Here is a 21,478-nt window from a genome sequence, read left to right on the forward strand (position 1 = left end):
TTGCAGTCCATGGGACTCTCAAGAGTCTTCTCCAGCACCATAATTCAAAAGCATCAATTCTTCGGTGATCAGCCTTCTTTATGGTCCAGCTCTCACTTCCATACATCACTACTGGGAAAACCATGGCTTTAACTATACGGACCTTTGTTGGCAAGGTGAGACTCCTTAGGGTTGTGATAAAGCAGGATATCCAATCCAAACTCATGAGCTGGACAGAGTGGGTGCACCCAGTGTTGCTCTTACTCAGAGTGGAGCCGGCTTTGAAAGCTGGTCAGTAAATATCTCTGAGCAACCACACCGACTTCTTTAGACTTCTCCCATTTCCCCCTTTCTCACTGAAATAGAATAATCAAATCATAGAGTTGGAAGTGACTTCTAGTATCATCTAGCCCTGCCCCCTACGATGCAGGAATGTTCTGTCCCAGGTGGGGCTTGAACCCACAACCCTGAGAATAAGACTCTCATGCTCTACCGACTGAGCTATCGGCTGGTCTAGTGATTGAACCATCAACTTTTCACATTCCAGAATCTCTCATCCCTCTTGGACTCCTTTCCTCTTTCAGAATCCCTGGCCACGCACCTCACCAACTTTCCCCCGAGCTCATTAAAATCAGCTTTCTGCGGATGACTCCACTCAGTTTTCACATCCCTCGCTATCATAAATTCAAAGATGACACGGTCACTTTCCCCCAAGGTTCCTGCCACTTCCAGTTCATCAAATCGTTCTTCTCCGTTGGTCAGGATTAACTCCAGGATAGCAGGACACCCCCCTTGCTCCTTGCTTCACCTTCTGAGGAACGATGTTGTCAGCTGAGGAAGTCAAGATTTTATTGGACGTTGCATTTGTAGTGCAGATTTAGTCATTCAGCAGGTGTCCGGATGGTTGCAAGCTCCGCGTCTCTGCCACAGTTTGCCTCGTGCGAAAGTTTTGTGATCTCTTCCAGGAAAACAACACCCTTGCCCTCCGGTTAGTTGGGTGGCTTGCAGGATGTTGCCACAACACTCTCACTTTGGTTTCTTCTCCTCTCTTCTTACCCAGGTGCTTTCAACAAGACTGATCCATGGATTTCTGCACAGCTGTATTTATTATTTACATGTAAAGCTACTGTTCTCTCCCTCTCGGATGGGTTTGTTCCTTTTGAGCAATATTCCATATTCCAGTCATGTCTCATCCCACCAGGTCTCAGATCATACCTATCTTCCCATAGTAGGTTTTTGAGTCCATTCTCTCAGTTTCCCATTGACTCTTTGTGTTTCGTTGTTTAGTTGTGTCCAACTCTTCATGACTCCATGGACCAGAGCACGCCAGGCACTCCTATCTTCCACTGCCTCCCGCAGTTTGGTTAGACTCATGTTTGTAGCTTCTGTCGTCCCCTTCTCCTTGTGCCCTCCATCTTTCCCAACATCAGGGTCTTTTCCAGGGAGTCTTCTCTTCTCATGAGGGGGCCAAAGTCTTGGAGCCTCAGCTTCAGGATCTGTCCTTCCAGTGAGCACTCAGGGCTAATTTCCTTAAGAATGGAGAGGTTTGAACTTCTTGCAGTCCATGGGACTCTCAAGAGTCTCCTCCAGCACCAGAATTCAAAAGCATCCATTCTTCGGCGATCAGCCTTCTTTATGGTCCAGCTCTCATTTCCACACATCACTCCTGGGAAAACCATAACTTTAACTATACGGACCTTTGTTGGCAAGGTGATGTCTCTGCTTTTTAAGATGCTGTTTTAAGCCTTTGTGTTAGTATATAGATTTTGGATTCTCTGGGTGTTGCAATTTCAAATGTTTCTCTGCAAAATCATGGGCACCACCTCCTGCACCCTCCCTCTTCCCCACGTGGTCTTGCCCTGTCTACTTGGCTCAGCACTCATCCCTGGACTTTTGCCTCCCTCCCCTACAGGATTTAAAGTTAAGCTCTCTTCATCAGACTTTCAAGACTTACAGTCTTTGGAGGTCCATTCAGTATTTCTCCTGGCTGTGTTCCTGTGTGGAACGTCAGCAGGAGCACGTAGTAGCCGGTGGGGTGGAGGAGGCTTGGCAACCGCTCTGATATATCTTGAATACATACCCCCCCCCCCCGACTATTGAAGTTGGAGGCAGCAATACTTCCAGATGCTGGTTGCCAGAAACCAGAGGAGGAAAGGGAGCTTTTGTGCTTGAATCCTGCTTGCAGGTTTTCCACAGGCATCTGGTTGGCCACTGTGAGAACAGAATGCTGGACTAGATGGGCCTTGCGCCTGATCCAGCAGATTTTTCTTATGTTTTTATGGACGGCCACCAACTTCTTGAGAAGACGCGTCAGGTCTGCACAAACTGCCTCTAATCCTCTTATGAGGATGTTTCCGATCACCATCACACTGGGTGTTGTTCTTAATTCCCCGTGGAACATGGGGGTGATGCTTCTGCTAATGATCTAGAGCCACTGCCCAGTGACACAGCATGTCTTCTTACTCTTTCGGTTGTGAGGGCCAAGCTCTTTCACAGACCTTCTTGCCCTTTGTGTTCTTCTCTTGACAGAGTGACTGCCAGTTAGTGCAGACCAGGGATGGCCAGCTCCCAAGAGACTGCAATCTGCTTACAAAATTAAAAACTGGCAGTGATCTACCCCCATTTTGGGGGGGTTCAGGTCAAAGTTGTTCAGCTTTTTTTAGGGAGGAGGAAAGCCCTGGTTTTAAGGGTTTTTACGGAAAAGGAGGAACAGCCGCTCACCAACAAACAGCCTCACATTGTTAGCTCCTTCTTCCGTTCTGCGGATTGTGCAACAATGGAGGGCGGGCCGAGGGGGCGGGGCTAGAATCGACTTTAGCAACGCTCAAGAAAGGGACCCAATGATCGACTGCAATCTACCAAAACCTCCCAGGGATCTATCAGTAGATCACAATCGACCTGTTGGACATCCCTGGTGTAGACAGTACAGAACCCATGGCCTGACTCTTGTGTAAGGCTTCTTGGGTTTGACTTGATGGAAACCTCTGCCCTTAGGTGTCCTCTCAAGAGCACATCTTGGCTCTGGCTCTCATAAAAAACCCAAAACCTTTCATCCTCCCTAGTAGGATTGAGTTCTTAGATCTCTTGATGAACCCACCATCTTCCTGGACTCCTCCTAAAACTTCCCTACTAAACTTCCTGAGTGAGTGTCTTTCTACAGAGCGGTGCTGATGACTGTTTGGGTTGGCCTGGTGGATCTGTGTGGGGCTGGGGTGGGCGACCCTTCCTCAAGAGGGGGCAAGCGTGTGTTCTGCATTAGGTGGTCTCCTTGAACCCTCAGACACTGTGATTCAACAGGAGTTGCCCCCAACTAATTGCCTGGTACAAGCAAGGCCTGGGAGAGGGAGGAGTGTGTCGGAAAGGCGTGTAGACCCGTAGATCCCTTCTGCTGTGGCAGCTTTAATAATAATAATAAATTTTATTTATACCCTGCCCTCCCCAGCCAAGACCGGGCTCAGGGCAGCTAACAACCAATAATAAAAACAAGTTGATTGAAATGCAACTTAAAAAAAAAGATTAAAATACAACATTAAAATGCAGCCTCATCACAGGAGGAGAAAGGAAAAATAAAGAGGGGGAGGGAATCAAATTGATTCTAAGCCAAAGGCCAGGAGGAACAACTCTGTCTTACAGGCCCTGCGGAAAGAAATCAGATCCCGCAGGGCCCTGGTCTCATGAGACAGAGCGTTCCACCAAGTCGGGGCCAGTACTGAAAAGGCCCTGGCTCTGGTTGAGGCTAATCTGACTTCCTTAGTGCCCGGGACCTCTCGGGTGTTGCCATTTATGGACCTTAAGGTCCTCCGTGGGAGATACCGGGAGAGGTGGTCCTGTAGGTACGAGAGCTCCTGGCACCATGTCTGCCCCAAAGATGCCACAGTCCTTGGGCGCACTTCTGATTTCTGCTTCTCTGCCTTTTGCCCTCCTCTTAGGAGATGTTACTTCGGTATCCTTGGACGAGATGGAGGAAGAGAGCCAGGAGGAGTTGGCTATCCCTCCCAGCCCTGTGGAGGAAGAGGCGGATTTGGTAAGTTGGGAAGCCGGGCGTGTGTGTGACCTTGCCGCAGGGAAGATGTCACATAGCAGGGGGGAAAGGAAGGGTGGGCAGAAGCTCCCAGCTGGCCCCACTTTTGAAGGACTGTGCTTGTGTGTGGGAGAGAGAGATCCAGTCTTTTTGATGCTCTTGCCACCCTTGAAAACTTTAAACCACTCCTGCGTAGCTGAAGTCTGTGCAGGCTGAAACAGGTGGTGGGAATGACTGAACCTCCAGGTCTCTTTGCCCTCAGCGTTTAAGAGTCACGGATCAGGTGCTTTTCTCTCTGTCTGCCTCTTGTTTCTCTGTCCCAAACTCGGATGTGTTCCTTGACAAGCAGCTGCTGCACCCTGTCACAGAAGCAGTTGTCTCAGTCCAGCAGAAAGACCCCCTTGGCTGGGCGACTTCTGCCCCTCTCCAAGGCCGCGGGTGCCAAAGGTTCCTGGCCCTGCATGGGACTCCCTTCTGCATTTGGCTAGCTGTCAGTGCCAAAGAGGGGACACGGGTGGGGCTGTGGGTTAAACCACAGAGCCTAGGGCTTGCCGATCAGAAAGTCGGCGGTTCGAATCCCCGTGACGGGGTGAGCTCCCGTTGCTCATTCCATCTCCTGCCCACCTAGCAGTTTGAAAGCACGTCAAAGTGCAAGTAGACAAATAGGTACCGCTCTGGCGGGAAGGTAAACGGTGTTTCCGTGTGCTGCTCTGGTTCGCCAGAAGCGGCTTAGTCCTGCTGGCCACATGACCCGGAAGCTGGTCGCCGGCTCCCTCGGCCAATAAAGCGAGATGAGCGCCGCAACCCCAGAGTCGGCCACGACTGGACCTAATGGTCAGGGTTCCCTTTACCTTTACAATCCCAAAGGGAGAGGATACCTTTCCAGAAGGGAAGTGTTGCCTTTCTGACTCAGGTGACGTCCGGCTGTTGCGAGGCCCAGATCCTTCCTCCGACAGAGACGCCCTGAACCAGAAAGCGGACCGGTGTCTGCATGGAACGTTCCACAATTTTGTCACATTTGGGCTAGGAACATCTGGCTCTGTGCTTCCATGCCAGATGTTATGCTAATTTGATCCTGATTTCCCAGGTTTTTCTTTGAGAAGCTCTTGGGAATGAGAAAAAGAAGTCTTAATGCGTTTTGAAAAAAATACCATACACTTTCTTTCTCTCTCCAGGACCAGAGAGTGGCTACTGCCCAACTCCCCATTTCCTTCTTTTTCAGTCTGCACTGTTCCTACCCTTAATTTTCTCTCCCCCCCCCCCCATTTACCTTTTCCTGCGCCTGGAACTGTGTTGCCTTAATGACTGAGCGCCATGATCTGCGGAAGCTCTCTGGAGTGACTGTCTTGCAATCATCTTAACAAATTAGCCCTCTTCTCTCTCCCTCTTTGAGTGCCCCGGTGGGGGTTTGGCTGAACAAGGGGAGGCGGAAGAAGATTGTGAGTCTTGGACTCCCAGTTTTCATGAAGCAGGCCCCGTTGGTGACTCGCATGATTCATTTGCGTCGGGGTGGGGTCGGTTGGGGGGGGTTTGAACTGAAGAAAGTGACAGGTTTGGGGGCGAGGCTTGTCCCCGCATCTTGCAGGGCTGGGGGAGCCAAACTGAATGGTATGGGAAACGTGTGCCTGATTTTTTTGTTACCTAAATAGGAGCCTGTAGGGCAGGATGATCAGGGCCATGCCAGGAGGGGAAATGTTTTTTCACCGTTCCCCCACTCCCTGCATCCCACAGTCCTGATGAAAATTGCCCCCGAAGTGGCTGCTGTTCTTGGGATGTGGAAGGGAGTGAGTCCCCCCCCCCTCCCTGCGTGGTGTTGTCCTGATCAGCAACCCCACCCCCCACCACCACTCCAACACTTGCTATTTAAAGAACAAGAATCAGACACAACAATTGCATGCACCGATTTTTGCATGCTGTCTAGTATGTTCCGATTCAGAGGCAGGCTGCTTTTAAACTGGAGGTGTGTACAACCTCAACCTCCATGAACTGGTGTCATCTCGTATGGCCGCTCACACCTTAGACTCAGTCTGATGCAATGGAATAGCAGGCCAGGCTCTGGGCTTGTATGGTTCCCAGTCCTGCGCCTAAACACGTGGGATGGGGGGGGGGGAGACGGTGCAATCCAACGCGGTCTCTGCAAACGGCTCGTCCTGTCGGATGCGCACGCTCTGCCTCCCTTTGCTTGAGCTTGGCCTCTTTCCCTTTTCACTCAGAAACCCTGCATTGAAAGCCGGATCGCCTTGTCTGGCCTCCGAGATGAGATGTGGACAGAGGACCACAAGGCCGCCATGGATCAGTTTCTGAAGGACCCCACCCAGCAGATGCTTGTCTTCTACATTGACGACTTTGCCGGCTTGAAAGTGGAGCCGGTCATGCCATTCCAGGTTGGTTTGGCTCAGTCTGTCACGGACCACCTGAGAGGCTCCTCTGTGTGTTTGGTAGGGGTAACAATGTGGGGAGGTTTGCCGTTTCCTCCGCAGTGCAAAAGCATAAGAGCACCCTGCCCTGGGGCTGAATCTGATCCATCTAGCCTGTTGTCAACCTCATGCTTCCAGGAAGCCCACTATCAGAGTTTGGCCCTCTTCCCCTCTTCTATGCCCTCGGCACCTAGTATTCAGTGATATACAGTCATACCTCGGGTTACAGATGCTTTGGGTTGCGCGATTTCGGGTTGCGCACCACGCCGAACCCAGAAGTACCGGAACAGGTTACTTCCGGGTTTCGGTGCTTGCGCATGTGCAGAAGTGCTGAATCGCGCTTTGCGCATGCACAGACGCGCCAAATTACAACCCACGCGTGGGCAGACGTGACACTGCGGGTTGCAAACGTGATCCGTGTGGGAAGCACGTTCGCAACCCGAGCGTCCACCTTACTGCCTTTGAACCTGGAGCCCCATCTAGCCTTCGTCAGCAATTGCCACTGATCCTGAATTTCCCTGGTCCTCTTAATAAGTGGGGCCTTTCCAGCCTTTGATACTTCATTAGTAGGTTTCCAACTGGCCAGATTGTATCAGGAGTTTTTTAATCCCTTGCCCACAGGGTGTTTGCCTGCATAGGGCGTAAGGTGGCTACCTTTGTTTCAGCCTTTCTTCTTCTGAAGGTTGGTCTCTTTGCTGTTCTGTATCTCAGATTAAATTACCCCGGATCCCCAGGCTCAGGTTTCCCAAAAGCAGTGGGGAATCCAGTTCTTAATTAAAAGCAAAAGGTTGCATGTTTGTTTGTGACAACCTGCCACTCAACCTCTGCCTACTCCCAATTTATTCTCGGGAGACATATTGCCTGCTCTGTGGAACAAGTCTCTGCGGCAGGCACCTGTGGTGTGGACGGATGTGGCAGTTTTATGGGGCTGTAGCAGACACTCTGGCATCAATCAGCTCCAATGGTCCAGTCCTGGGCACTGAAAATACCATATTTTTTGCTCCACAGGGCGCACCGGACCATAGGGCGCACCTAGTTTTTAGGGGGGGGGAGAAAAAAAAATACCCCCCCCAGCCGCGACCCCAGCCCCCAGAACAGGTCCAGGAGTGGCAGCAAGATTGTGCGCAAGCTCGCCGCTGCTCCCGGGGCTTGCGGGGCTGGGGACGGGGGGAGCCCGAGCTTCCCCTGACCCCAGCCCCCAGAACAGGCTGCTATCCGCAAGCCTTCGGAGCCCAAAGGCTTGCGGATAACTGCCTGAAGCCCGGGGAGCGCAGCGGGAGTTGGCGCTGCGCTCTTCAGGCTTCAGGCTGCTATCTGCTTCTCTGGGGTTCAGGCTGCAGGAACTCCCGCTGCGCTCAGAAGGCTTGTGGATAGCTGCCTGAAGCCTGCATTCGCTCCATAGGACGCACACACATTTCCCCTTCATTTTTGGTGGAAATGACTGGCAAGATCCGAGACCAGGGAGAAGAGTCGGGGGAAGAAGACTGGAAAAAGTTTAAAGACTATTTACAGAAATATGGTAAAATTAATGAATGTTAGCAGAATGTTGGAATGAAGTTATATGGCTTTAGTAGAAATGTTATAAGGAATTAAGTATAAATAGATTAATAGAAAATTAAAAGAAAAAATAAGGTAAGAATGTGTTAAGATAATTATAGGATAGAAAACAGAGGAAGATGGAAAGGAATTGCTGAAATAATAAATAGAAGTGGAAAACAAAAAGGGAGGTGTGAGGAGGTCGATGGAAATAAGTGAATGAAAGATGGGATGTTGAAAATGTTTGAGGTGATTTTAAATTGTTTTTGTTTGTTTTTGTTTTGCTTTGTATGTGGTGTTTTTGTATTGTATTTGTATTGTTCTTTTTTTCTTTTTTCTTCTTTTTGTGTGTAATGTTGTGTTGAAATTGTTTGAAAAGTAATAAATATCATTTTTTTTTAAAAAAAAAAAAAGTGCGTCTTATAGAGCAAAAAATACGGTATGTGTAAACTAGACTCAGGGCAGTTTAGAAGCTCTGTTCCCAGAGCTGGAGGTCACTAGAATACATTTCTGCTGAGGATCCTGCCGTCTCTAACTCGGCATTGTCCCCGCAGGAGCAGAAGCAGCTCACTTACTTCATCCGCCAAGAGAACGCAGAGATTACAGAAGAGAACTTCCACGAGGTCGTCCAGTTTGGCACTGTCCGGAAGCCCTACATAGATTCCTTGATCCGCAATCTCAACGCCGTGTATCTCCCCCAGCTCTTTCGCAAGTCGACCTGGCCCGAAAGCATAAAGAATGAGTTTTTCTCAGAAATTTACCACTTTATGACCTCTCTCACAGGTAGGACTCCCTGCTCCCTTCCTGGATCTGACTTTTATGTAGGGCTGGGCTTGCCATTTTACTGAGTTCTAACTAAGACTTCCGTCTAAAGATTTGCCAGATCAAGAAAGGAGATTCCAACTGAGCATGGTGGTAATTGACATTCAGCAGTGGGATGGGTGTCAGAGTCTCCTTCATTTGAGGTTTTTAAACACAGGTTGGATGCCCAGCTGCCAGGGATCTTTAGCTGTGATTCCTGCATTGGACTAGATGACCATTGGGTGCCTTCAAACTCTAAAATTATATGACAGTTCAGATCAATCTGCGAAATTCAGTACACCTCACACTCCCTAACGCGCATCATCATTGCTGCCTGGCCCACAGTTTCTCAGCCTCAGAGCTCTTCCTGCTGATATTTCATTACCCATCCTGTTCTTAGGCCATGAGAGGAGGTTCCCCCCAGAAGTTGCATCCTTTCTCAATATTCTGTTGCTGACACCTTTCCTTTGAGCAGGAGGAATGTTGCTCTGACATCACAGTACCACAGCTAGCGGTTTTAGAAGGCCATCCTATTCTCCAGGGAATGCATTGCCGGCAGCGACGACTGTGGCACGCTGCTTGGAGGCCGGATCGGCTGTCTCCTCAGTAGCTCCCCCCTCCATGCCACCTCTACACCCATCTCTTGGTGAATAGGAGATCCTGCTGGGCCCCTCCTACCCACGTAGATCATTATTCCCCCCTTGATCTTGACATAGATCTCCACTCACCATTTCATCCCTGGCCAGGGTGGGGTGGGGCACCATTTTGTGGCTCGCCTCAGGTGTCAAAATGTCTTGGGCCATTCCTGGGTTACCGGGTGGCTACCTGACCAAAACAACCAACCTTTTGCCTAGGTTTACACACCAGACGGCTGCCAGTATGCTTAGTGCAGGCATGGCCAAACTTGGCCCTCTAGCTGTTTTGGGACTACAACTCCCATCATCCCTAGCTAACATGATCGGTGGTCAGGGATGATGGGAATTGTAGTCCCAAAACAGCTGGAGGGCCAGGTTTGGCTATGCCTGGTAGTGTCTTTGTACTCACAGAGTTTCTTGGTGCCTTGGTCTTTTCCTCAGTCACCCTTAAACTTGTGCATGTCAGAATGTATCCTTGCATTTCTTCTCATTATGGAAGGCATTAGGGAAGCTGAGCGCATTTGCTTAAACGTGCCACCTGCATAAATTACTCCCATGAGGTTTTGCTTTCCCACACAGCTTGGGACATTGGGTCAAGGGAGAGGGCTGTGCGGTAGCAGGTGTGTCAAAGGCGGTTACTATTGGTGCCCTGCTGAGGAACCATAAACAGTGTTTCCTGTTCTGTGTCTTATGAGAGAGCCTTTCCTTCTTTCCCTTCCTTCCTTCCCTCCCTCCAAGACCCCCACAAACAGCAATTTGCCAGAAGGGTGCCTTTCTGCTTTGTCACTCTTTCTCCATCTTTGTCCCTCTCTAGACACTCGCTCCAAAATGAGGGGCCGCACCATCCTCTACATCCCAATCGAGTCCCTGACCATCAAGACGGAGATGGCCTTGAAGGACAAAGCCTTGGTTCAGCGGCTGGAGAGTGAGTGGCGGGTCTCTGGGGACTTGGGCCCTGGAGGTGGGGGGGGAGTGGTGGTAACAGGATCAGCAGGAGAGGAAGACGGCTGATGGGGAGGATGAAGCCTGACCGAGAGGCTTGCCAGCTGAGCAGCAGTGCTTGGACTGTAAGTGAATTAACCCCTCGCAGCATATGAGCTGCATCCATCATTCCCAATCACAGAAAACGGGTTTGTCAGGCTGTGAACGTCTGCAGGGCCCCTTTGTGGGGTTATTAGTTCTGCTGCAGGCGTTTTCTGTCAGGAAATGGAAGGCAGGGGCAGGTTAGGCCTCTCCCTAGCCCTCCATCCTACCTTCACGGGTTGCCTCGTTGGTGAAATTGCTCCTCTCCTCTCCATGCCCCCCCCACCTCCCATCTAAATTCTGCACCACGCACAGAACACAATGTGCAAATGGAGAAAACAATGGCACCGGGATGACCCACACACAAACACACACTTTTCTGCATTTTTAGAGCATTCCTTATTAGAGCATTCATTTTTCCATCTGTGCTGGCAAGATCTGGGGGAGAGGTGCAGGCTGGGAGAGAGAGAATGACTAGGAGGCCTGGGAGCAGACAGGCTGCCATGTGTCAGGAAGAGAAGAGAATGGCTGCAGGACCCAGAAATTTCCTTCAAGCGCTGCTTGGATCCTTCGATTTGTTGAGGAGACTTTCACCTGTCCAAGGACCATCCTTCTAGAGATCTGTTTTGGAGTCCATGTGGTGGGATTTGAAGTGAGGATGAAGCATTTCCTGCTCTTGTGCCCATGAGAGCTAGAGGCTTGATCTATTCAAACAGACATAAACCTGTCCTCGACTCCATGCCCAGCACGGACCACCACAGTGCTTCCTCTTTGTGGGTTTGGTAGGTGCAAAGGAGACACCGTAATCCGGGAGATGCAGTAACACCTGTGTGCTTCAGCAATTCCCCTTGAGGTTATTAAATAAAAATACAAGAAAGATAACAAATAATATTCTGTTCTCTGGAATGGTGGAGCAGTCCATTGAGGAGCAAGTGCTGATAATTTGGGGAGAGAAGGAGGAACTCTCAAGAGCAGGCATAGGCAAACTCGGCCCTCCAGATGTTTTGGGACTACAATTCCCATCTTCCCTGACCACTGGTCCTGTTAGCTAGGGATCATGGGAGTTGTAGTCCCAAAACATCTGGAGGGCCGAGTTTGCCTATGCCTGCTCAAGAGAGCTGGAATTTAAGCAGACTGGCCAACCAATTCATAAACTCACCATGGCGGATCTTGTGGTTTATGTTATAATTCTGTTCGCACTAAGTGGTTCCTTTCTGCAGAAGAAGAGCCCTGGTGTATCTCATACCAAGACTCCACCTTGTCCGGCATCCTGTTCACTCACTGGCCAACCAGATCCCTCCAGGGTACCCCAAAGACCTGGGAGGCCAAAGCTCCCCCCCTCTTTTTAGCTTCCAACAACTTACAGCTGTCAACATACCTCCCATAAAAACCTCAGAAAAGCTCAGCAGCCGCACCAGACCCAAAGGCCCAGTGCCTACGCGAAGCCAGAAACCATGCTCTCTCCTCTTGTCACCATCAGCAACCGGCTTTCTGATCCTGGAGGCTGCTGCACGGCCATCTTGAAGGGGAGCCATTGGTAGCTTTCTCCTTCTGTATGGCTCCCCCCTATCTTCTTTTTAAAGCCATCAAAGCCAACAGGCAACCCTGCACCTTATTGAGTCATAAGTGTTCATAAGGCACCTCAGAGGGCATCTACCCACTGGCTGCTGCAGGAAATCTTGTGGCAGTGAGTTCCAGAAGTAAATTATGTCCCTGTGGGAAGAAGGACCTTTCTTTCGCCTTTTCTGAATCTTCCACTGAACTGTTTCATAGGGTGACCCTACGAAAGTTCCACTTTTCCTCACTTTCTGCACATCATGCGCAATTTTATAAACCTCGTGTATTATGTGTCATACCAGTTTCCCTCCTCCCAGCACCACCCCCATTCCCCCCCCCCAAAGGCTGCCTTGTGACAGGCGGGCGGCTGATGTATAAGATGCTAGTGGGGGTGAATCATTCTTCACCCTTCTCTCCAGCACCTTTTCTCCTCGGGTCTATTAAAAATCCTGCTTTTGTTATTATTTTGGGGGAAGAGGGCTGGTGGTGGTGACGCTGAGGGGAAATGTGCACACACCAAAAATCTCGAGAATAAGAATGTGGGGTGGGAGGGAGAGGAACTTTGGCCCTTCATCTCAAAATCAGAACCGTGTGTGGTTTTGTTCTCGAGGTACGTGGAGCCCACTGCTTTCACCACTAAGGGTGCTTCCAGACAGGGACAATATCTCACAAATGGGGCTCTGAGAGCTGATTTGTTCTGTGTCCACATGCATGCAGTTGAAGTCTTTCACTTTCCATAGCTGTGCTGCGGTTTCATATCCACACCAGTGGGTTGTCCTCGAGCCAGTGTGGTGTAGTGGTTAAGAGCAGTGGACTCGTAATCTGGTGAACCGGGTTCGATTCCCCGCTTCTCCACATGCAACTGCTGGGTGACCTTGGGCCAGTCACACTTCTCTGAAGTCTCTCAGCCCCACTCACCTCACAGAGTGTTTGTTGTGGGGCAGGAAGGGAAAGGAGAATGCTAGCCGCTTTGAGACTCCTTAGGGCAGTGATAAAGAGGGATATCAAATCCAAACTCCTCCTCGATTGAATCTTTCCATTTACTGGCCCCTCCCTTCAAGGACAACACCACCCTCCACTGACATTTCCGCAGGTGGCGCTGTGGTCTCAACCACTGAGCCTCTTGGGCTTGCCGATCGGAAGATTGGCGGTTCAAATCTGCACAATGGGGTGAGCTCCCGTTGCTCCGTCCCAGCTCCTGCCAACCCAGCAGTTTGAAAGCACACCAGTACAAGTAGATAAATAGGGACCACTGCGGCGGGAAGGTAAACGGCGTTTCTGTGCACTCTGGCTTCCGCCACAGTGTTCCGTTGCGCCAGAAGCTTTTAGTCCTGCTGGCCACATGACCCGGAAAGCTGTCTGTGGGCAAACACCGGCTCCCTCGGCCTGAAAGCGAGATGAGCGCCGCAACCCCATAGTCGCCTTTGACTGGACTTAACCGTCCAGGGGTCCTTTACCTTTTCTTACCCCATTATGGGCAATTTCTGAATCTGCGCGTGTGGACCTCTAAAAAATAACAATATCACAGTAAGTGTGTGTAATGGGAATTGGGGTTGCTTGTGCGTAAATTCCAAACTGCTCCAAGCTGGTTGTATAGCTAAACCTTTCCCTGGTTTGATAGCCCTTACAACGCGACTGTCTCAGTCACTGGCAGAATCCGTCAGTGGGCGTTTCCTGAACTTCTTCCAACATAAGAATTCCTTGACTCCAAGTCTCCTCCTAGATTCTCTGCGCGGAAGCTTTCTGCGCACCGTGGGCGTGCCAAGCGGAGGTCCTGTGCTCTCCCCGCTGATCTCGCTGGAAGTCTCGGAGCCTTCCCTCCGAAGTACTCTCAGCCTCCCCTTTCTTCCTGGTGTCACCTTGATTCCCTTCCCCAGCGGAAGCTCTCTCTCTCTCTCCTTGCTAGTTCCCTCCCCTGCCTCGTTGGGGAGCCTTACCTCTCCTCTTGTCTCTGATGGCAGTTCCCTGACAGTGTGGAAGAGCAAATATCATCAACCCTTAGCTGTCATGTTTCATGATGAGCAGAATGGAGCTTGTGCTTTTTGGCAGAAGTGGCAACGTTGAGCAAGGTGGACTGATGGTTGGACTTAATGTAAGATAGCTAGCTGTGACACAGCTTATTCCTTCATGGGATCTCTTCATCCCAGGTCTGGCCGCTCCTCCTGAACCTTGACCCAGTTGGCATCCTGCATATTTCAAAGGGCTGCTCTCCGAAATACAAATGGCTTATGCCCTCCATTTGTCCCTGCTGCTCAGCCCAGAGCACCTATTTTCTTTATCCCAGCACTCGAAGGGACACAAGGGAGGCACCCCTGGCCTTTGTTTTGCCAGAGCACAGCCCCTGGAAAGCAGCAAGGGGCACCTTTGCTATTCTGGGTGTTAAAAATGCACAGTACTTGGTTTTATTTTACTGCTGTTTTTAATGGGCACATTACCCATCCTGAGCCTTCAGGGTACGGACGCTTTGAGAGGCCTCTTCTGTCCTTTGTTTTCCTTATCTTGCCAGGGTCCCTCTCTGCGCCTTAAGGGAAAGGGCACGACCTGCTTGCTCCAGCCTATTCATCTGCCTCAGGGCAGAGAGGAGAGAAAAACCCAATATATATATATATATATATATTTCTCTCTCTCTCTCCTCTCCACCCCTTTGCTCAGGAACTTCTTGTAACCTCTCTTCGTGCATTTTGAGTGACATTCTTGGGTTGGGGGGCACTTTCTTCCCCACACTCCCAGAGTTCCCCTTTGAAGTGAAACCGGGGCAATTAATGAATGTTAGAAGGATGCTGGAATGAAGTTATATGGTTTTAGCAGAAATGTAATTAAGAATTAAGTAAAAGCTGATTGATAATGGGCCAAAAGCAAAATTTAAGGTTAGACCGTTAAGATAAATTATAGAACAAAAATTGAGAAAGATGGAAAGAATTTGCTGAAACAATTAATTGAACTAGAATACAAAAAAGGGAGGTGTGAGGAGGTCGATGAAACAAGTAAATGAAAGGTAAAGATATGGAATATTGGATGTGTGTTTTAGAGTTATTGTTTCTTTTTGTTGAATTGTTGTATTGTTTTTCTATGTTTTTCTTTTTATGTATTGTAATGTATGTCTTGTTAATTTTTTACTGCTTTCTTTTTTTCTTTTTTTCTGTAATTTTTAAACTTCTAATAAATATCATTTAAAAAAAAATAATGAAGTGAAACCAGGGCTTGCAGAGCCCAAGAGAGGCTTGAGAACTGAACCAGAGCAGGCCTTAAATGCGGAAAAGACATTGGCCGAGCTGCCACTTGTGGCCATACGACAGGTTGGGGGCATCACAAGTGTCCCCCCGCTTTCCCGACACAGTGGTCCCCTGAGGTGATTTCTCCCTCAGCTGTTCTCCTCCAATACTTCTGGTTTTGGAGCCAAGTTGAAGGAGAAATTACCTCAGGGGCACGCGTTGCAGGGAGAAAAGTCTCTGGGGGTGGGGGCGCACGGCACCCCCATATGGACCTTCCTTTTGTGCTTTGAACTGAGCCTCCTGTGTTGGAAGAGGCAGGCCCGCCGCCATCTTGTGCGGCTTGTCTCTCCGGGCCCGTCCCGCCATCCCATTGCCCCAGCCGCGTCTCGTCCCCTTTGTCTCCCAGGGGCTGCTGGTTCTGTTACTGCCCCGCAGGCAGAAAGGAAAAGAAAGGCTGAAGTGCCGGCGAGAGAAATCGCCAGTCAGATCTGGCGCAGCGGCTCGTTTGTTCCGCCCTGCGCAAATTCAATTGAACATCTCGCTACGGACAAGGGGAAAAGATGTTGACTGAATTATGCAGCGCGTGTGTCTCTATTAGGAATAATAAAGCAGAGCCTGGCAAAGGTGTGCCTCACCAGGGGTTGTTCGGTCCTTTTCTTCCGTATGCAAATGGCAGAGGAAGCCCACTGGGGGAGCCTGCTGGGCCTGGCTTGCCCCCTCAGCCGCTGTACTGTGTGAGGGACATGTCAGACATCCTGTTCTGAAGGTGCGGGCCCACAAAATGTTCTTGTGTGCATAAACATAAATGCCACAGGTGTACAGTCATTCCTCGGGTTGAAGTTGCTTCAGGTTGAGCGTTTTCGGGTTGCGCTCTGTGGCAACCTGGAAGTAACGGAACGCGTTACTTCTGGGTTTTGCTACTTGCGCATGCGCAGACGGTCAAAATGATGTCACGTGCATGCGCAGAAGCGGTGAATTGCGATCCGCAGACACGGATTGCGTTCGCTTCATGATGCAAATGGGGCTCCAGAGCGGATCCCGTTCGTATCCAGAGGTACCACTGTATATTTTTAGTGTTGGACAGCAGCCTGCCCCTATCTGCCCCTCCAGGTGTTTTGGACTCCAACTCCCATCAGCCATAGCTGACTGTGGCTGATGGGAACCGTAGTCCAAAACATCTGGAAGGAACAGGTTGGGGATATATTGTCATAAGAGCGCCATCCCTCGAGGGATCTGGGCCTGGCTGCAGTTCCCCACTGCCACTGGGATGTACACATGGCCTCCTGCAGGCCTCTCCTGCCCCAACACGGGTGAAGTGTCTTGCGTTTCCTTGCTGTCGCTGCCTTCGGCTTTCTTCTGGCGTCCAGGAGAGGCGGCTCCTTGTTCGCTCTGCCTCGCTTGTGGCATTGCATAAATTGCCATTACCGTTGGCTTTTTGCAACAAAGGAAAATAAAAAGGCCTTTTAGTAACAACAGGCATTAATTGACCCGTTTTTTGGATTGAACGCCGCAGCACTTCAGTATGGCCCAAGCTCATTTGGGCATTTGGGGGGAATAGACTCCAGAACGTTCTTATCTCTCCTCGATTTTGTAGCTTTTAAAACACAGACACACACGCAAAGCACAAAGGGAGACGACCCGTTCATCTTGTGCCTTGTTTTATCTCCGAATTTGAGTATAGGAATTTTTTCCCCCAAAGCATAAAAGTGGAGCGTGCCCCTTTTCAAAGTTTAAAAGCATTATGAAGAAATCCCCCACTGCCATAGACAGATGGAGGATTTGAAATTCACATGATTGTCCCATAATGAGAGGCCTGTGCGGTTGGCAGCGCCCAGCCTGCAATGTTCGCCGCGCGCATTAAAATCTTCCCATGGCTGGATATTTTGCATGGCAATGCATGCTTGGGTTAAGCATCCAATTGGCTACCTTGGGGTCGTCTCTTGTGTGACTAAAACCTCAGCTGTTATCAAGCACTTAGAGATACTTGGCTATTCTAATCCCTGGGCTGTGTGATTGTCTTACCCCTGTAATTTGGCACAGAGACTGCAGCTTCCACGCTGCGATACTAACTCTTCCTAGATGGCTGCTCTCTAGCTATTAGCCTCTTCCATTCCAAGAGCGGGGGGGAACGCAGCAAACTTGCTGAGCTTCAGGTGCCACAAACTCTCCCCACAACTGAGGCCCTGCGGCTCCTTTCAGCAATTTCCTCTTCCGGGGGTTCTCGTGCACCTGGAAGTGTTGTCCCCCCCTCTTTCCGCAGCCAGGGGAGCCCCTTTTATGATTCAGACCTGCAGGGCCCCCTCCTCTTAGCTCTCCCCCAGAATGCACTTGGACACGATGCATTTGGGATCTATCAGACAACAGACCGCAAAGTAGAAGGTAATTTCTGCACGAGCCCAGGCGCAGCAGCCAAAGTCCCATATTAAAGAGCAGGGATGACGGCGCATTTAGGCAAGTGTCAGAGCCTCGTGTGCAGAAGGGCTGGGACAAAGAATTTGCCGCGTTTCCCTCTCCTTTCTGATGTACAGGAGGAGAGCGGAGTGGTTCGGAAAACATCAAAGCCCCGACAGCGCCGCCATGGCTCCAAACAGTGTGCGTTCACACAGAATGAAGGCAAATGGCGCCAGGTACTCTTGGAGGGAACTCGACCCCCTCCCAAGGAACATGCCTGATTTCTGTGTGACTCACCCTGTCTCTTTGTATAAGAGTATATTCTCCACCCAGGGGACTCTGTGCAGTGAAGCCATAGCATGATATATCCCAGAATTTCTTTTTCTTCTCTGTCTCTAGCAGACACTCCATGAGGTCCTGCCACATATCCACTCCTGCTCAAGCACTGCAGCGATTAAAGTGTTTTAGGCGTTTGTGAAGCACCAGTTCTTATGCACAGGTCCAGAGACTCTTAACCTGTGATCTGCTCTCTTTTCTGACTGTGTACTGCATTGATCCATAGGCAACTCAAACTATTCCTTAATGTTAAGCTGTTAGCAGGCAGTTCACCGGTCTGGTGGATTTTTTCGTGCTGAGTGTCAGGTGAGGCATGTGTGGCTGCCCCACAGATTCACTGAGCAACTTTGGGTTAGGTTCCACTCTCCGTCCTCACACATGGCAGGCAAGGCAACCACTGCTACTATGAAAACTGGTCAGGGCCTTTTGTGCTGAGGCAAAGCATATACCGTATTTTTTGCTCACTTTTTCCCTCCTAAAAAGTAAGGGGAAATGTGTGTGCGTCTTATGGAGCGAATGCAGGCTGCGCAGCTATCCCAGAAGCCAGAACAGCAAGAGGGATCGCTGCTTTCACTGCGCAGCGATCCCTCTTGCTGTTCTGGCTTCTGAGATTCAGAATATTTTTTTTCTTGTTTTCCTCCTCCAAAAACTAGGTATGTCTTGTGGTCTGGTGCGTCTTATAGAGCAAAAAATACAGTATATATATATACAGGGGTGAAAGGCCCCATAGCCTACACTGTGAGTTGATTCCTGAAGCTTGTCAGACCTGGGGGCCATCTGATTTTATTTTATTTTTATTTGCTGTTGCTGCTGTTGTTCCAGCATCCATGATTCACTGGACCCGGCAGATCAAGGAGGTTCTGAGGGCACAAGAGGCTGTGGAGAGCAGAGAGAGCTCAGGCCCGCTGGAAGAGATCGAGTTCTGGAGGAACCGCTGTACAGACCTCTCCGAAATCAGCAAGCAGCTCTGCCAACAGGGCGTGAAGCACATCGAAACCATTCTGGCCTTTTCCAAGTCTTCCTATGTGACCCCTTTCCAGCGGCTTGCCAAACAGATCCAGGTGGGTGCAGGTTGGGTAGGGCAGGGAGGGAATTGTCTCAGGAAAGGGGGTTTAAGTTTCTTCCACACCAGGCTGCCTCTCCTTCATGGGAAGGGTTCAGGAGGAGGTTGAGCCGTGTCTGTGTGGGCACGGATCCTGCCTCAGTCCTTCTTTATTGCTCTGTGGTTGCTTTGCAGGATGGATCAGAGCAGGCCCAGTCAAACCTCCGATTCCTCTCCATCCTGAAAGAACCGTTCCAGGAGCTGTCCACCCTTCGCCCCCAAAACATCCCCGAAAAGTTGCCTCACCTCATCAGCCTCGTCCGAATTGTGTGGGTCAACTCCCCGTACTACAACACCCGAGAGAGAATCACAGCACTGTTCAGAAAGGTGAGGACTGCATTTCTCTCTTCGATCCTGGACCATTTCCTTCCTTCTAAACAGGTTTTACTGGTGCAAATAACGTCCAAAGCAAGCTGTAAAATCTGGCATAAAATAACAACATAAATGTTTATAGATAGCAAAAGTCTGTCTGGGCTTCTGAGGGAGGCTAAGCCACACAGGAATTTATGCCCAGCTGCTCTGACCTGCTCCACAGCCCTGACCCAAAACCCTTCGCCGTCTCTCCTTCTCCTCGCCTTGGAACTGGTGGTCATCAAAGTTTTGTTCCTTCCATTCTTCTCCATATCCCAAACCTCACTATCTTTTTGCTCTTGTGTGGCCCAAATCCTTTGCATCTGAGTTTCCCTGGTATGTCTAAGCAAGCTCTCCCCTTCAGGCTGCTTGTCTGCCTGTCTCTATCCTAGAAGCAAGCTAAGCATATCCTCTTGGTCCAGGCAAGAGTAGGATGGTTAAGCCTTGTACAATTTTGCCTATAAGCCTATCTTCTGTTTTATTCCTTAATGCCGTTCTGGTGTTGGGAATGATGAACATCTCTTCTTTCAAACCCAGTTCTCTGGCTCTGCTTATTACCTTCCCTGACCGCCAGGTAACTGAAGTAATTACCTGGGGTGCGGTGCAACTTCCTGAAATGTGCCATGACTGTTCGAGAGATATTTGAAATATAAATGCTTTCAAATAAAATCAAATGACTCTGGATAAAAGATCTCAAAAATCATATCTCTGTGTTGTCATGTGTAGACACATGAGTTAGCATGTAACACATGATAAGGGACATGGGCATGCTTGGTAACATATAGGAGAGGAAAATTGCCATATGGGAACATTGGGCAATATTAGTTGTTTTTTAAGGTCTGTCTAAAACAGTGGTAGGGACGCGGGTGGTGCTGTGGGTTAAACCACAGAGCCTAGGGCTTGCTGATCAGAAGGTCAGTGGTTCAAATCCCAGTGACGGGGTGAGCTCCCGTTGCTCGGTCCCTGCTCCTGCCAGCCTAACAGTTCAAAAGCACGCCAGTGCAAGTAGATAAATAGGTACCGCTCCGGCGGGAAGGTAAATGGCGTTTCCGTGCGGTGCACTGGTTCACCAGAAGTGGCTTAGTCATGCTGGCCACATGACCCAGAAGCTGTATGCTGGCTCCCTCAGCCAGTTAAGCGAGATGAGCGCCGCATCCCCAGAGTCGGCCACGACTGGACCTAATGGTCAGGGGTCCCTTTACCTTTAAAACAGTGGTAGCTAATCTGTGACTTTCCAATTGTTGTTGTTGGACTACAATTATCATTCCTGACCATTGGTCATGTGGACTGGAGCCAACGAGTGATGGAGTCCAGCCACAGGTTAGATGTTTGTGATCCTAAGGATTAACTTGGAGGTGGTGCTGAAGTGGCCTCTCCTGACTTCTCCCTAGATGAGCAACAAAATTATCCAGATGTGCTGCAAAGACATCTCCCTGGACCGGCTCTTTGAGGGCTACATCAACTCTACCCGGCAGACTCTTCATGGCTGCATCTCATGCATGTCCTCTTGGAAGGACAGCTACCAGCACGCTGCTCATATGCACAACAAGTAAGAGGCCTTGGGCTGGCAGTGGGTGTTGGCCTGGGAACAGATGGGCTGCCATATCCCGTGTCAGGCTGCTGACCTGGAACATTTGCTGAAGGATGCCAACGGTCACTGGAATGTCCAGCGGTGTATTTGCAAGACCGAATGTCCTTTATCTTACTAGCAATTCAGTCTCATTACATTTCCTGTCTCCACCTTAAATTCTTCACAACATTATCTCTTTTCAAAACACATTGCTTTCCCACAAAGGAGGCATGGAGTGGCAATGTTACTTTTGATTTCAAGGCAACACTTTGGTTCTGAAAACAGAGAATTAAAAATAAAATAAAAGTTCTTAACACTCCCTTGATCATTTAAAACTTCCTTGGCTCAAACAATTTCAGCATGCTTTTTCTTCTGCCTTTAGTGGTTTAATGATTGACTCTTTTTAAACCCAGAAAGTAGCTTGCCCACCAGATGTAAATTTCCACCGGCAGACAGAGAAACCTCTCTCAGTCATAAATTATAACCATCTCAGATATAATTAGAGAAAGGGAGGGTTTTGCAGACCCTATGCCCATTAGGGCTTTTA

The 21,478-nt window shown here is 49.7% G+C and overlaps 1 protein-coding gene across 3 annotated transcripts in view; it reads left to right on the forward strand.

The window, feature by feature from the left end:
- DNAH2 (dynein axonemal heavy chain 2) overlaps positions 1-21,478 on the forward strand; it is a 142,709-nt gene that overhangs the window by 14,177 nt on the left and 107,054 nt on the right. For all 3 annotated transcript variants that reach the window (XM_028701690.2, XM_028701687.2, XM_028701689.2), the window contains exons 3-9: positions 3,909-4,003; positions 6,214-6,384; positions 8,508-8,736; positions 10,204-10,314; positions 18,731-18,969; positions 19,146-19,337; positions 20,753-20,910. In XM_028701690.2, coding sequence (XP_028557523.2) covers positions 3,909-4,003; positions 6,214-6,384; positions 8,508-8,736; positions 10,204-10,314; positions 18,731-18,969; positions 19,146-19,337; positions 20,753-20,910 — 1,195 coding nt within the window. The remainder of the gene's footprint in view (positions 1-3,908; positions 4,004-6,213; positions 6,385-8,507; positions 8,737-10,203; positions 10,315-18,730; positions 18,970-19,145; positions 19,338-20,752; positions 20,911-21,478) is intronic.

The sequence above is a fragment of the Podarcis muralis genome, chromosome 13, assembly GCF_964188315.1.
Source record: "Podarcis muralis chromosome 13, rPodMur119.hap1.1, whole genome shotgun sequence".
Classification (NCBI taxonomy): domain Eukaryota; kingdom Metazoa; phylum Chordata; class Lepidosauria; order Squamata; family Lacertidae; genus Podarcis; species Podarcis muralis.